The sequence below is a fragment of the Colletotrichum acutatum genome, assembly GCF_030867785.1.
Source record: "Colletotrichum acutatum strain CBS 112980 chromosome Unknown BDZ83scaffold_2, whole genome shotgun sequence".
In the NCBI taxonomy this organism is placed as follows: Eukaryota; Fungi; Ascomycota; class Sordariomycetes; order Glomerellales; family Glomerellaceae; genus Colletotrichum; species Colletotrichum acutatum.
Window position 1 is genome coordinate 773,819 of NW_026848996.1, and position 13,852 is coordinate 787,670.

Below are 13,852 nucleotides of genomic sequence, written 5' to 3' on the forward strand. Positions count from 1 at the left end.
AAAAGCTAAGATGTGAAGAAAGAGTTCTTGATTGCCTCTGACGATCTATCGTAACCCACTCATCCCACCCGTACACACACATATACGCTCTCGCCTACCTTACGACGATCAAGAGAGGCGCACGCCGTGCACAAACCAGCTACCGCCCTGCCCATCCATCTCTCATACTAATACGCCGGTGTGAAAGTGCGAGGCAACCTCTCTCATTCCTTCCTATCCTCCATCCTTCTCCCAGTTCCAGTCCCACCCCCACCGCCAAACTCATCCAATCCCCATAGTCCCCCCGGATGAGATCTCTCCGACCTCACCCTACCCCCCTCTCACACATAACTCTTCACCAAAACCCAGACTTCAAAGATCACCCATCCCAGGACTTCCTACATGGATAGCCCCCCCATCTGTTCCACCCACACTCTTTAAAAAACGCCAACGGGATGAAAGGATGTAAGGTTTGATCGAATCGCGCTGCTCCGTCCATCCCTCCTACTCTCTTTCGCCATTCATCCCTAACCGGGTTATTCTTAGACTTTTTCTCTTGTCCCTTGGGTCAATGTCGGTACCGAGGCCATGGACGAACATGTGCTCAGTTCGGGGAACGAAAAAAAAAAAAGGAGATCGGGGAAACAGAGAGAGGGAAAAGAGACGGGGGAAAACGTGGGCGAATCCGGTTCGGGCGTGAACTCTCACCCTTCACCCCCCATGTTTGGTTATGCTCCCCAGACTGGAGTAATTCTTCTCATGCACGGGGAGGAGGTCCGATGAGGGTTGGAAATCTGGGGGTTGTTATGCATGATGGGTTTGAATCTGGGGATGCAGGGTGCAGTTCTGATTGTGAATTCCCCATGAATAATAAGTCGATGTTTAATGGGCAAGATACTCTTCAACTGTCACTTTTGTCTTTTCATTACATATTTGAGCAACGATTACATCTCCGTGGGAATCACTGAATTTTTAGCGTCTACCGTGATGTGATAGCCCAGCTCATGGGTATGTTCTCATATCTCATCCTCTGAAGATGATAGCAGTACATAGTATCGGCGTTCTCCTTACGGCCACACTCGCAAACACATCACGCAGAGTATCAGAATTCAGGACAAAAAGAGGGTTGATATTCAATCCACTATCCAATCTCCCCCATCCTCCGTCGTGCAAGAAGGAACATATGCCTACAATACCTTAGAGAACATACCCTCCTCCCTTTCCAACGAAGTACCATGGAGTAAAATGAGCAAGCCACCATCTCTCCCTCGGGAATATCTCCCAACAACATTCAAGTGTCTAGAAACTTTCCTTGTCCAGCCTCGCCCGCTGCCACATTGCAGCTACGAGCCGTTCGGGGGGTCAAGGGAGCCAAATGGTGAAAAGAGGGGACAGTAGAGCGAAAACGCCAACAAAAACACTACCAGTCTAGCAGGCTCCGAAAACACGTTCCCGCCCAACCCACCACCCCCCTTTCTTCTTCTCCGAGAGTGGAAAATGAACAAACAGACCCAAATCGGGTTCTGAGTCTGCTAGCACTGGTGGAAAAAACTCCGCCCACGACGCTTCGGCCGCTCGTGTTGCGAGCGCCATTTCCACTCTGTGACAACTTTCCATAGTGTGGCGCTCGCAAGTTCTTCTCTGCTCCGCTTCGTCCTCTACAGCAAACGCTGAAATGCTCCTCTGTCTCTCCGTGTTGAACATTATGTCGTTTTCTTCTTTGCAATCTGTCGTACGCTTGCGTCTGTCACGCAGGGGCTACTACATGCACTTCGAAAAGATGTAGCCCCCTCAAGAAATGGCGTGGTGCCTTTACATAGGTCGAGCAATACCAATGGGGGTACCCATCTTCTCGTCCTGCCACTGCGGCCGCTCGTTGTTCCAGTACTGGTCGTCGTCCTCGAGCGTCTTGGCCGGGGCGACCTGGGGCTCGAGGCGGCCGGCGGTCCAGGCACGCATCGGCTTGCCGTACTTGTACATGACGGGCAACAGCATTGAAACACCCGCGAGCGCCGCGCTGTAAATGCCAAAGTTCTTCAAGAAGCCGAGCTGCTCGATCCAGGTGGTGACGTTGAATGACATGATGAAACCGATGATAAGACGGGACGAAGAGACGTTGACCAGGACGGGTCTGACCACACGCGTTAGCTGCGAGGCCTGAGTTGGTTGAAGGACAAAACTTACCCTGCGAAACGGGGATAACTCTCAACCAAGTAAACGGCAAAAATGGTGTTGGCAGTCAACAAGCCGAAGCCGATCAAGAAAATGGAGACAAGCACAACGATCGAAGGCAGTGTTCGAATGTTCTCACCGGCGTAACCGAACAAGATCGGGCCGACGATGGAAGCGAGAAGAGGGAAAATCAAGCTGAGAAGATGAGCCTCGGGCTCACGGCGACCTCCATTGCGCTTCGCGACATAATTGGAAATCTTGTCGGCCACGTAACCGCCAAAGAACCAGACGAACGGACTGGCGATGACAATGGGGATGACGGCGAAACCAAGCGTCTCGAACTTCCAGCCGGCAGCAATCAGGAGCGACGAACCGACCTGACCGGCGGCACCCTGCATGGAAACAAGAATGGAGTTGATGATGATGACCCAGATGATGTTGGGGAACAGAGTCGTCTTGAACATGTCAATGACGGACTGCTTGGCCTCCTTCCACTCGTAGCCGTAGTTGAAGATGCCGAACTCATCCCAGTTGGAGCGAGGGCGGAAGGTCGATTCGTCGATGCGAGGACGGGTTTCACCAGGGCGCAGGGGGTAAACCTCCTTACCAGCTGTTCCATTGCGTTAGCCATATACACATCAATGCTCGTATGATGATACTCACCAAGCTCATCGTCGCTGCGAATCCAGCGGGTTTCGGGCACGAGCAGGATGAGACCAATCCAGGCAATCACACCAACACCGGAAGTGATCCAGTAGATGAAGCGCCAAGAGAGGCGGGAAACAATAATGGGACTGTTTCAAAAGGTCAGTCACTGTAGAAAGCCGCTAGTGTATTCGATAAGTGTTTCAAAATCTCACCTCATGATACCCAAGCTCACAATCAGGAGACCTTGAGAAGCACCGACGGAAGAGATGGCCTTGTTGCGCTGGTGGATGAACATCATGTCCTGGATGATGAGGGGAATCAAAGCCTCAACGGCACCTGCACCGAATCCCTGGAAGCAACGAGCAGCCAAATGGCTTCCGAGGCCCTGAGAGAAGCCGGCCCAGAGACCTCCAGTCCATGCCAGGAAGCCAGAGAGCAGAAGCACGGGGCGACGGCCGACGGCAACCGAGAGCGGGACAAGAAGATAGGAACTGAGTCCGTTGACGAGCAAGGGCACGGAGGCCAGCAAGGCGACCTGGTACAGCGGTGGTCCGCCGAGCCCAGCAAGAAGCTTGACGGGATCGAGGTTGACTTCGCCGGGCTTGTTTAGGGCCGAGATATCAATCTGGCTGAGGATGTGGGGGTCGATGCCAGAGTACTCCAGCACAAACACTGGTACCAGGGCACCGACAATGAACTCAGCCGCGAGGGCAAGAGAGCCGACTGCGAGCTGATCAGTATCCAAACAGATGCGGTCTATCAACATATCACTTACAGAAGCAGAGCGCGCCAATAGACGTCCATTTCCTCCAGTTCGGCAAGTTCAAAGGATCTGTCAAGCCGTGTCAGCAACCATTTTACGCCATCAAGTCGATTTCTCCTCCGCAAATAGCCATCAGAGTCGCAAACTAACCCTTGGGATCCGGTGTGGGCATGGGCACAAATCGAATAACTCCTCCCTCGAACAACTGCGTCGATCCCACCACCAGGGCATTGGGGGTCTCGACCCTCTGCACCGTGGCGAGGTTATCCGTAGATTCGGTCCAGCCGCTCTTTGACGCCATCTTGAAAGTCCTGTCCAAGGAACTTATCTAGATGTCGGATATTGTCGTCGTCGTAGTCGCCGTTCTTGTACAATGTATCGTGATGTATATCGGCCGATTTCAATCTCTAAAATCTTTGTTGATCACGGAGTCGCTTTCGTATTCCTCCCCGCGGAATTTGGTCGTCTGGCCAGAAGAGGAAACAAGAACTTCAAGAAGGATGGACGGCGGCGAGGGTTTGGAAATATACTGCTGCATGTCGCCGTGCGGTGACAGGTTGGCACGAGGGGCGAGCGCTCTGTCATGGGCCGGCCGCGGTTAGACGAGCAGTCTAATCTGAGACGAAGGCCGATGTGTGCAACTGCGCAACTGTTTGAGCGCACGGAGCAATGTACGGGGGGGTAAGAAGGGATAGACTCGAAGCATTTCCAAATTGGTCAACTCATGCGGATGTTTGGGGGGTGATTTGATTTGGGTGGGATGGGCGGCATCGGATCGGCCTAATCCTGGCCTCGCATCTGTTGGTGAAGAGCCTATTCGGGCAATACGTCAACCTGGGTCTTAGCTAGCAAGACTCAACAACTCTATAGCCCTCCACTGGCCCACACAAACAAGACAACCTAATGGAGCCTTTAGTCGATCTGCCCCGCGCTGAGCCAAAACGAACAAGCTTCATGAAATGGTCGTGTTTGGTTCGCCTCTACTGCCGAAAAAGACAGTAACGGACAAAGTCTCTTTCGGAACGGAGCAACGAGAAAGTGAGATGATGATGCCAACCAACATGAACTTTGGAAAGCACGACAACTAGAAGAGCCAGAGAGAGGGGAGAGAAAGAGAGAGAGAAAGAGAAAGAACTGCCATGCCATCCCTTAGCAAAGCTCTCGTCAACTCATCACTGGAAGAGGTCGGGCCTTGCGAGCAACGTCGAGATGGGATGGTTGCAAAGTGACGGCACCGTCTACCATTTGGTCACTCCTGAACAGCCACAATCCCACTGTTGTAAAACTCTCAGATACGGCGAAGAGTTTTGAGTTGTTGCGATGGAGGGGTGCGTTGGCCTCGAATTGGTTCGAGCTGAAACACCATCACAATAGTCTATGCAAGGTCAACCCTTGTCTCTCCGCCTTGAGCCTCAAAGCAGCCCACCCCGGTAGTGGCCGGCAACTTACAGTAGACCAACGGCATCGCAGCGCTCGGAGAATTCGAAAAGAAAAAATACAACACCTAGAGGTTAATTTCGACGAGCCGGAGTTCAACTTACGTACGATCCCACAATTTACCCCATACTTTGCCATGGACCCGTCAACGACGATCCGTGGCAAACACGCCGACTATGTCGTGGCCTCGACATCCGATTTTGATGAGAGTCATACCCTCTGATGCGACGCTAAGTTTCCTACGCATCCATCAATCTTCCAAACATGCTTCGACACGGATGAATATTCACTGAAGGTGAAGCGTGGACCGCCATGTTCCACCGCCACTCTCGGCCCGCTTTCACAAGCTGCCGTTTATGGGATGAGCCTCGGGCCAATCTTTTGAATCCCAAAGACCTAGTTACCTGTTTGTCTTGTTCGGATTTTCATTCAAGAGTCGTTGGGAGTGCTGTCAGCAAGTCATACAACACCAGACGTCCGCCGGCAATGAAAGAATGTGAAATAAATCGTCCATTCGTGTCCGGTTCCCCCTTCATCGCGTTCGCTAACCGGCACTACCTGATCCGCCCGTCTGTGTCATGAAATGCTGCCATCCGTCCACCCGTCATCGCAAAATAGGGTGTTGAAAGAAATTCAAGCCCTTTCCCACCTGGTGATTCAAGGAAACATTCGCAACCAATGCTGCTAGTGCAGGTGCTAAACCAATGAGTGGTATCCATGCCCGATATGTACCAAACCCTCCAAACTCCTTGTAAACATCAAAATCCTAGGTATCTGTGCGCGACGTACGAAGCCAAAGAAAATTCGGTTGCAGGCGATGCTACCAATCGAAAGCAAGCGTTGATGCGAGGCGGCGGCGAGACTAAATTAGTCCCTGTTTGGGAGAGACTCGGGAAGTGATGATGCTAGGATCTCGTCCTGAGTCTCGGTATCGTCGGGCCATGTGGGCAGGTCGAGCGATGCATACTGCTCGCCAGTCTGTTCCTCCAGTTCCTTTCGGAGGATTTCGATTGCAATCAGCCAACGTCGTTGCAGTCTCTGCTTGCGGTCATTAAAAATCTTGACCAGGGTATCTTCTTCTTGCGCAAAATCCGTTGCCAGATTCTCTATGTCCTGCTCTTTCTTGTCGGTCAGTTTCTCAAGTTCTTGCTCCTGTCGTTCCAAAAGTTCTTCCATGCGCTTGGCCTGCCGGTCTCGCAAAACGTTGATTTTTGCCTGATGCAAACGCTCCATGCCATCTCGCACGTTGTACTGTTGTCCCAGCAGGCGTAGGTCCCTCTCCGTAACCACTCGTGGTGGCAGATCAGCGTTCTGCGTCCGGCCAAGCCCATCGCAGTACGCCTCCATATGCTTGAGGCGAATCTTGACGCTCTTCTCGCTCTGGTCAAGTGTTGACCGAAGATCCATTTCAGCCTCAATCTGACGTTCTTCCAAGTGAGAAGCCGTCTTCGCGTGACGCTCTTTCATCTTGTCGATCTGGTCCGAGTATCGGTCCGTCAAGGCCTGCTTCTTCTCGGCGTGTCGCGTCCACATGAACCATTTCTTCTTCCTCAAATACGCCCGGAATCGATCCAGCTCTTCGTCCATATTGTCTTGCAGTGTAGAAAACTGCGCGTTCTCACGAGTCCGCTTCTCTGCTTCGACCTTTTCGGCGGCTTCGGCGGCTGCCGCTGCTTCTTGAGCAACCTTTTCCGCCTCGAGTTCAGCTTCTCTGGCCTCTTCCTCCATTCTCCTACGCTCCAATTCTTCGTCTCCGTTGCAAAAGTTGGGACAACCCACGGATGGATCCCAGATGGCGCCACAGATGTAGCAAAATTGAGCTTTACATCTGCAAGTCATGTGGGTGCAGCCCTGACTTAACTCGACTAGTGTTCGACATTTGTAACATCGTCGCCAGCCGGATTTCTCGCCCATCTTGAGAACAGCCTCCAGTTCCCAATCTGAAGGGCAATCTTTGCCTACCGGGTGGGCATTGCGTTTGCACATCACGCATACCCGTGTCCGGCATTTGCGACACACCACATCGAAAGGGTGCTTCGGGTCGATCCGGTTGCGAGGAGGGATGAATTCACCACAGGCTGTATTTGGGCAGAAGATTCTAGCTTCCCAAGGTGTGCTGAATTGCAAAACCGCCTTCAAAAAGGCATGTTGTTCCTCTCGGTTGAGGATTCTCTGAATGATAGATCCCGGAATCGGCTGTGTGCAGCATCGAGGCGGCATCTTGGACTCGTCCGTCGTAGCTTGCTGAATCATGATACTGAGGCATTCGGCACAGTACGTGTGCCCACAGGGCAAGCTGTGCAAGGCGTTCGACTTGTTGAAGTCATTGCGACAGCATATGCAAGAACTTGAGGTTGGTCAGCGCGTATACAAGAAAAGCTAAGTGGTGAGGGTTACACACATTGTGGATTCTAGCAAGCCAGACTTGCGCTTCCATCGTATTTTCCTAATGCCCTCTTTGATGCTGAAGTAGCTTCTTCTTGAAGTCACGCTGAAGAGGCTGTGTGCGGTTGTATCGTGTGGAATGGCCGGAGGTGCCTTTTGGATCTTGGGTTGGTGAATATTGGGATCTATTTGCGACAGATACTTGTCATACTGAGAGAAACTGAGGCTCTTGGAGCGTTTCCTTGCGAGGGAATGCGGAGGAATGTCGGCGGCAATCGCAACCGTATGTAAAGACGGATGAGATGTCAAGGTTGTGCTTGCCGAATCTCGCGAGGCATTTGAAAAGGTTCGGACATGTTGCGTCGCGATGGTCGAGGTCTGTGACTCCGCGCTCGAGGTATTACGCTTATCGTGTGCGAACCGGGAGGTTGGAATCCCCATGGCGGTTGCCTTTGCGACCAGTTCTTTCTCAACATCTGCTTCTGACCGTTGCGACGACAGCCGCAACACCTGGGCGCGATATTCTGCCTCGCCATCATCTGGGGTAGTCATGAGAGGCGGCGGACGGGCCATGTCCGGAGATGAGCTCGTCTGGCCAGCGAGCGAACCCATGGCGGGCAGAGGGGTCGGAAAAGAGGAAATCGTCAAGTCAGGGCAGCGCGAGCAGAGGCATCGTGGTTCGGAGCTCGGTGTGGTTGACAGCTCTCCGGACCTCGCCGGCCGGTCAAGCAGACAAAGGTGGTGCGACTAATTGGCGATTAATGCGCAGATGGTTTGAAACGGAAGTTGCAGGTACTGACTTGACATCGAACGGATCAAGTGAGGCCGGAGAAAGGATGAACCCACGAGGCAGGGCAACCACAAGCTCTGGGGAGTAGGCGAAGTGGACAGCGGCAATGATAGGACGGGAGGAGAGCCAAGGTTTGCCAGTGGTGGTGAAGGGCAAGGAAGGCCCAAGGGCGAGAAGCAGGAGTAGGTGCGGTGGGATGTGCAGTATTGGTAGAGGGCGCAAAAGGGTGGTGTATGTCGTTTCTTTTTCGGGTGTGAGGGCGAAACGGCGAATTGGGATGCGGCCTGGACCGCGAACGTGACTTGACGGGATAGGAGGATGATGCAAGGTTTGGTGAGTGTCGATTGATTGTCGAGGAGGGGATGGGGAGCTGAGCTGAGCGTCGCTGCGTGTGCCGGAAATACGGTTGAGTGTGAAAGGGCGGTTGATGGCAGGGGCGAAAGCGCAGATCTTGGGGACCCTTGAGAATGACGAGGGGGGCTAGGTATCCGTCCACGGCAGGCTAGAAACGGAGCGGGGAGAGGCAGTAACCGGTCGTGCTGCGACGCTGTGGTGGTGAGATGGGCGAGTCGCCGGCGGGTAGGGACTGTAGTAGTGACGGTACGGATGGAGACCAGACCGTAAGGAGGACTCGGGGGGAGGGGCTCTCCAAGGTGTCGACAATCAACGTCCCGATGCTAACGTTTTCGAGACAAGGGCCGAACGGTGAGTGCGATTCAAGCCGGGTAGGTGTGCGGTGAATCGGTGGAATGCGAGAGTGAGATATCCGTAGACAACAGCGGCGCAGGTGAATTCAGGCAAGGGGAGAGAGCTGCGGGTTGAATGTCTGCCGCGTCTTCTTGCTCTGCTGGCCTGCTGCTATGTCGAATGCAAAGAAGAGTCGGGTGAGAGCGGGACTCCAGTTTGATATGTTGGTGATTTGTCGGCTGATGTGTGACGAGAGCGACAACGGGACGGAACTTGAGAGACGGGGGAGCGTGAGAGAGCGAGAGAGGGAGAAAAGGAGCCCTGAATGGAGACTGCCCAGGTGGGAATCAGGAAGCGCAGGGCGAGCAGGGGCGGTGGACAGTGGGCCGTCCAAGGTGAGAACGGTGTCACCTTCTTGTTCGCTGCCCGTGTGGAGATAGGGACACTAATACTCGTGGAAGGTACAGCAGACGACAGGGATGAAAACCAGGACTCTCAGAATCTAGAGACTACGCAGTACAGCTGTTTTTTTTTTCTTTTGAGGCGACACAAGATTGCCGGTAAGAGATGACAAAGAAATGTAAATGGACGAGCATAAACATCATAAGAATCAAGATGCAGGTGAGAACCACTGGTTTGGGAAAGATTGGAACAAACGGGACAATGGAGGGACATGGCGACATGGGAGTGGGCTTCCGGCTGTTGGCGCCACATCCGACATGACCTGATTCCCCATTCCCTGCATGGCTCGACTCCCGTCCGCACTCTGCACTAGGTAGTAATGCTGGACTTCGTACTTATCTCATTTCACATGTCTTTGCTGCTTCCCTTCAGTAGGTATCTAGGTAGGAAGGAGGGTTCAATAAGTGTCGTACTGGCTGCTTTTTCACTTAAGAAGAACTAAGGTACACCTAGATAAAGCAAGGTACGGGCAGCAAATATATTCCTCAGTACAAATCTGTCTTGGGAACCTTAGGATGTAGCAGCAGCCAAAGTTGGCAGGCACTTGACATCCGATACCTACTGCTCTTGCCTTGCTACTTTGGAAGGCCCCGCCGGTGCCGCCGCCACGGACAGATACGTACCGAGTCCCGTCCCTTCCTGAGGTGGGCACCTGCACCAATTACTAGGTGTGCCAGTAGGTGCGCATCTTACCATTGGATTCCCAGTGGAGAACCTGGAGAAGGGAAAGAGCGCCCTTGCGGCTTCCCTTTCCCAAACCCATCTTGGGTACGGAATAGGTACATTACATCCCGTGCGCCTGACCTGCCCGCGCTGTCTGCCATTCCAGTGTGAACCTGCCGCCAGATACCTTCTGACCGGAGGCAGATTTGCGTCTCATGCTTCCACATTGATCAGCTTGGACCGCAACGACGACAACTCTACCTCAGGAAGCCCCCCCCCCCCCCCAAGTCAAACCACAATCTCCAACTCACTTTTATCCCTGGACTTTACAAGCCGCAAACGCCGTCAGCAACCCCTCACACCTCGACAAGCCTCCTCGATAGACAGGCGGTAGATGGACATTAGGCGCCCAGCGGTGGGCCAACTGACCTGGACAATGTCACAAACTTGACTATCACAGACGGAACCCTGCTGATAACACGACTTCCTCGACCAACTGCCATCCTGCAGCCTCTGCCATGTGGCACGTCGACGTGCCACACTGTTGATGTACAACGTTGGCGCCTGGCGGTGAGCAAACGAAATCGTCCCCGGATACAAGCCTCTGAAGCAGCCTAGATCAAGGCAAAGCTAAGTTCGGAAATGCATCTCATTCGTTTGCAATACGTGCTATCTGCCCTCTCCTAGGCATTCAGGGTTTATTATTCCCCTCTCAATAATAAGCTCTGTGCTTGGTTGGCCTGTTGGTACTGACGGCAAACCCAGGTCTTCAGGTTCTCCGGCCTTCGTCACAGATCCGACTTTTCTGCATGTACGAACGGGGAAAGCTACGCTCATTCTCCAGCAGCCTCTCGAGCGCCGGCCGTTTTCCTCCATCTCAGACACCGTTGGCATCCAGTCATAATTCCTAGTATCCGTTGTATGCAGCACTGGGTTTGCCGAACCCGAGAGTCAATCCCAATACAGCTTGCAGCAACACTTCGCAACGCATCATGAGCTTTGGCCGGTTGGAGGAAACACCGGAAGCTATCCGTCCCCATGGTACCCGTACCGAGTACGTAGGCATATATCAGCCCACTTTCTCCAAGAACCCCATCCTCCTTCCCGCTGACCGGGGTGAGGCTTTGAGAGGCTGCGTCAACATGAAGTTTCGTTTCCTGCTCGGTTCCCATTTACAATAGCCTTCTGCTTACCCGTATGCTGCCGATTTTTGCATGCGTCGATAATATTCCCTAAGGCTGAGGGCCCCCAGTCTGTTGGAAATCAGTCTTCCTGAGGAAGCAAACGCTCAAATTCATGTTAGCTACGCCCATGGCACTATTGATACCCGAATATAGTCGCCTAACAACCGCATCCTGGACTTCAATACGCAGCCCCGAGACGACCTCGACGTCCACAATGTCAAACTTCGCGTCTCCAACAGCTACATTAGCAGTACATGCAAAACTATGAGCCCTTGCCTGCTCGCCACTTAAGCTTTGGAAACGTCCGTGACACTCAAGGTCGATAATAAGGTCGGCCGATGGTCTGAGCTTCGCACAGCTCTATTGACAGGGCCAAAGTTACCCATGACTCCAAAGATACCCCCAATGTCCCCCCAAGGCGACCGCCTTGACTCGCCGACGGGTTCTCAACCATGTTGGAGGAGCTCCAATCGAGATTCTCCTCCACAACTCTAATTGCACTCGGGAAGCATGTTGCTGCATGGCTCTCTTGCCCCTTTCCCCGATTCCCCCGCATGGATAACTCGAGTCCGAGTTCCCGCTATATGCGGTACTTACTTTTAGCACCGAGTACTGCACCGCATCGGCCCCACATTGCGCCGTCCGCTGCCGGAGTCATATCCGGGCTGCCGGAGTTCGTTCGCGCTCGCCATGAGACCTAGATCTACCACACTCGCAATCATCCCATCTCTACGCGCAGGCGCCAAAGGCAATGCTGCCTACATCGAAAACATAGTGGTTGGTGGCTGGGAACAGGGTACTTTTAGCTGTCTCAAGTTGGTTTTCCTCACCACGAACAGAAAAAGAAACCAACAAAGAATGGGAGAGAAAAAGACATAGGGCAAAAAGCAACAGTCAGAGCCACGGTTTAACCTTTTTACTTCAGCGAAAGTGAGTATGTCCTAGCATGAGGCCTACTAACCACTCAAGCTTCCTAGCACTCGGGTGACAAAAACAATGGCTTGTGCCACCTAGATCTGCCACCAAAATGAGGACCATTTATTCTATCACCCGAGTGTCTGGTCATTTACCCTTCAACGTATGATCATTCAGGGCAATTCACAGGCCATATTTCAAATTCAGCAAGGCTGTTCCGGTCAACTCATCGCAATGAGCAAGATGTTCTCCCTTCGGCCTTTCAATCATCCTAGAAAACTTCGTAGAGAACGCAGGATGCCATCGAACCTGCTGCTGCAAACGGCTCATGAAGAAACCAATGGAGATGTACAGGCTGCAGCGGCTCTTCTTCGCGCCCGGAGCAACAACGAGAATCACCTAAAACCATGTCATTGTCCTTCTTGCCATCACTTCCTTGTCGGGATCCTTCGCCTCCTGCCTGATGTTCGTCGCCGCACATCAAAAGACATGACCGCCATTGACCATGGCGTTACGCATTTAGTTCTGGGTAAGCGGCATGGCGAATAGCTGCTCTTGATACCTGAAGCGGGGGCATCATCGCTGCCACCGCGTCTCATAGGAAGAGGCTCTCTCACTGGCAATTGCTCCTCGTTATCGATGCCCATCTCAACGGGGCTCTCCCACGCATCCAGGAGTAGGTTTCTGCCAAATATGACATGGTACCCAACTTTGATTCAGGAAAGCTATCAAGGTCTCAATGCACACCGCATTTCACAACGTGGCAGTACTCTATGGCTTCCTCCCAGGCCGTTTGCCGGCAAACACCACACCGGAATGCAATGCCACCCTACGCTCGAGTCAGTCGTCTACATAACGCTGTACGCCTTCCACGAAAGCCGGGGTAAGGGTGGTCCCAGCAGCCCTTCGCCTGCCCAATGCACCTGGAAGCAGTCACAGACTCCCGAACCCGTCCTTCAACAGCTGAGAGCAGCAGCACATCAGACTCTCGTCACTTTGATCTGGTTGAGGGAGCTCTGACCCTCCACGCCGTTTCTCACTTTTGATGTCCGGCTAGCCTCTTGATGCGGCTAGTATTAGTGGCTTACCTGCCAAAGTTTCACGGACCAGCGAATCCCCTCATGGCAGCCGTACTGATATTGGGCTGATTCGCTCGGACATGCCATGCAAAACTCCGGCTGGGCCTAGAACCGCAAGAGAGAGGGGGGAGTAGCTTCTCTTCTGCAGCAGTGGCTTCTCCGATGCCAATAGACGAAGTCGTTTGACGTTTCTCATTTCTTCATCGCCTCGTCACCCTGCTTCTGCCATCAAGTGAGGGTAAGGTGGCTAAGCACCATCAAGTGGATGTCTAGCTCGAAACCCCGACTTTGACGTTTCCGGTCGACGCTCTTTCTTGTTCCAGCCGATCAAAGGAAAGCGTTAAACTCTAGCGTCTTTGTGCAATCACCGGCTTTCCTCGAGTCTGGGTGCCTTTTTTCCGCCGCCCATCTCGATGGATTGGGAAATGGGCGAGGAAAGTCTTGAAGCCGCCACCGGCATTGGTGCTGCTGCTTCGATAAGTTGCGGGCGCCATATTCAAGTGCTTGTTGAGAGAGAGAGGCGGGCAGTGCCTTGCTGCAAGCTATCAGATGTAGTGCTCGTACAATCAAACAAACGTTCTGATAGGCGGCTGGGAATTGACAGGTCGATGATACAGAAGCCGACAATAACAGTGGGATCCCTCAAGACTGCATCCAGGAAACGCCATTGAATCTCTTTGGATTGGAA

General features: G+C 53.0%; 4 protein-coding genes across 4 annotated transcripts; 2 read left to right on the top strand and 2 right to left on the bottom strand.

Moving 5' to 3' along the window:
* The first annotated feature begins 106 nt into the window (after window positions 1–106).
* Window positions 107–919, top strand: BDZ83DRAFT_598085 (uncharacterized protein). The gene is made up of 2 exons (XM_060506934.1): window positions 107–449; window positions 526–919. The coding sequence occupies exons 1-2, from the start codon at window positions 435–437 to the stop codon at window positions 760–762; spliced, it is 252 nt and encodes an 83-aa protein (XP_060371670.1). The 5' UTR covers window positions 107–434; the 3' UTR covers window positions 763–919.
* Window positions 920–1,791: 872 nt separating this feature from the next.
* On the bottom strand, window positions 1,792–3,863 carry BDZ83DRAFT_564749 (major facilitator superfamily transporter; the record flags this gene model as incomplete). Its single annotated transcript, XM_060503677.1, has 6 exons — window positions 1,792–2,110; window positions 2,164–2,761; window positions 2,815–2,945; window positions 3,012–3,522; window positions 3,575–3,631; window positions 3,713–3,863. 6 exons carry the CDS (start codon window positions 3,861–3,863, stop codon window positions 1,792–1,794), a joined length of 1,767 nt encoding a protein of 588 aa, XP_060371671.1.
* A 1,638-nt stretch (window positions 3,864–5,501) lies between these two features.
* BDZ83DRAFT_165616 (IBR domain-containing protein) lies at window positions 5,502–8,138 on the bottom strand. The gene is made up of 2 exons (XM_060501425.1): window positions 7,401–8,138; window positions 5,502–7,346 (listed from the first exon to the last, which is right to left on the bottom strand). The coding sequence occupies exons 1-2, from the start codon at window positions 7,994–7,996 to the stop codon at window positions 5,867–5,869; spliced, it is 2,076 nt and encodes a 691-aa protein (XP_060371672.1). The 5' UTR covers window positions 7,997–8,138; the 3' UTR covers window positions 5,502–5,866.
* A 4,436-nt stretch (window positions 8,139–12,574) lies between these two features.
* On the top strand, window positions 12,575–13,105 carry BDZ83DRAFT_646112 (uncharacterized protein; the record flags this gene model as incomplete). The annotated part of the gene is made up of 2 exons (XM_060509923.1): window positions 12,575–12,614; window positions 12,687–13,105. The coding sequence occupies 2 exons, from the start codon at window positions 12,575–12,577 to the stop codon at window positions 13,103–13,105; spliced, it is 459 nt and encodes a 152-aa protein (XP_060371673.1).
* Between the last annotated feature and the right edge of the window lie 747 nt (window positions 13,106–13,852).

Bases quoted from the DNA above. Each gene is read 5' to 3' on its own strand.
- BDZ83DRAFT_165616 (XM_060501425.1), bottom strand. From the start codon at position 7,996: ATGGGTTCGCTCGCTGGCCAGACGAGCTCATCTCCGGACATGGCCCGT. The intron at 7,347-7,400 runs GTGTGTAACCCT...ACCAACCTCAAG, and splicing joins GGCTTGCTAGAATCCACAAT to TTCTTGCATATGCTGTCGCA.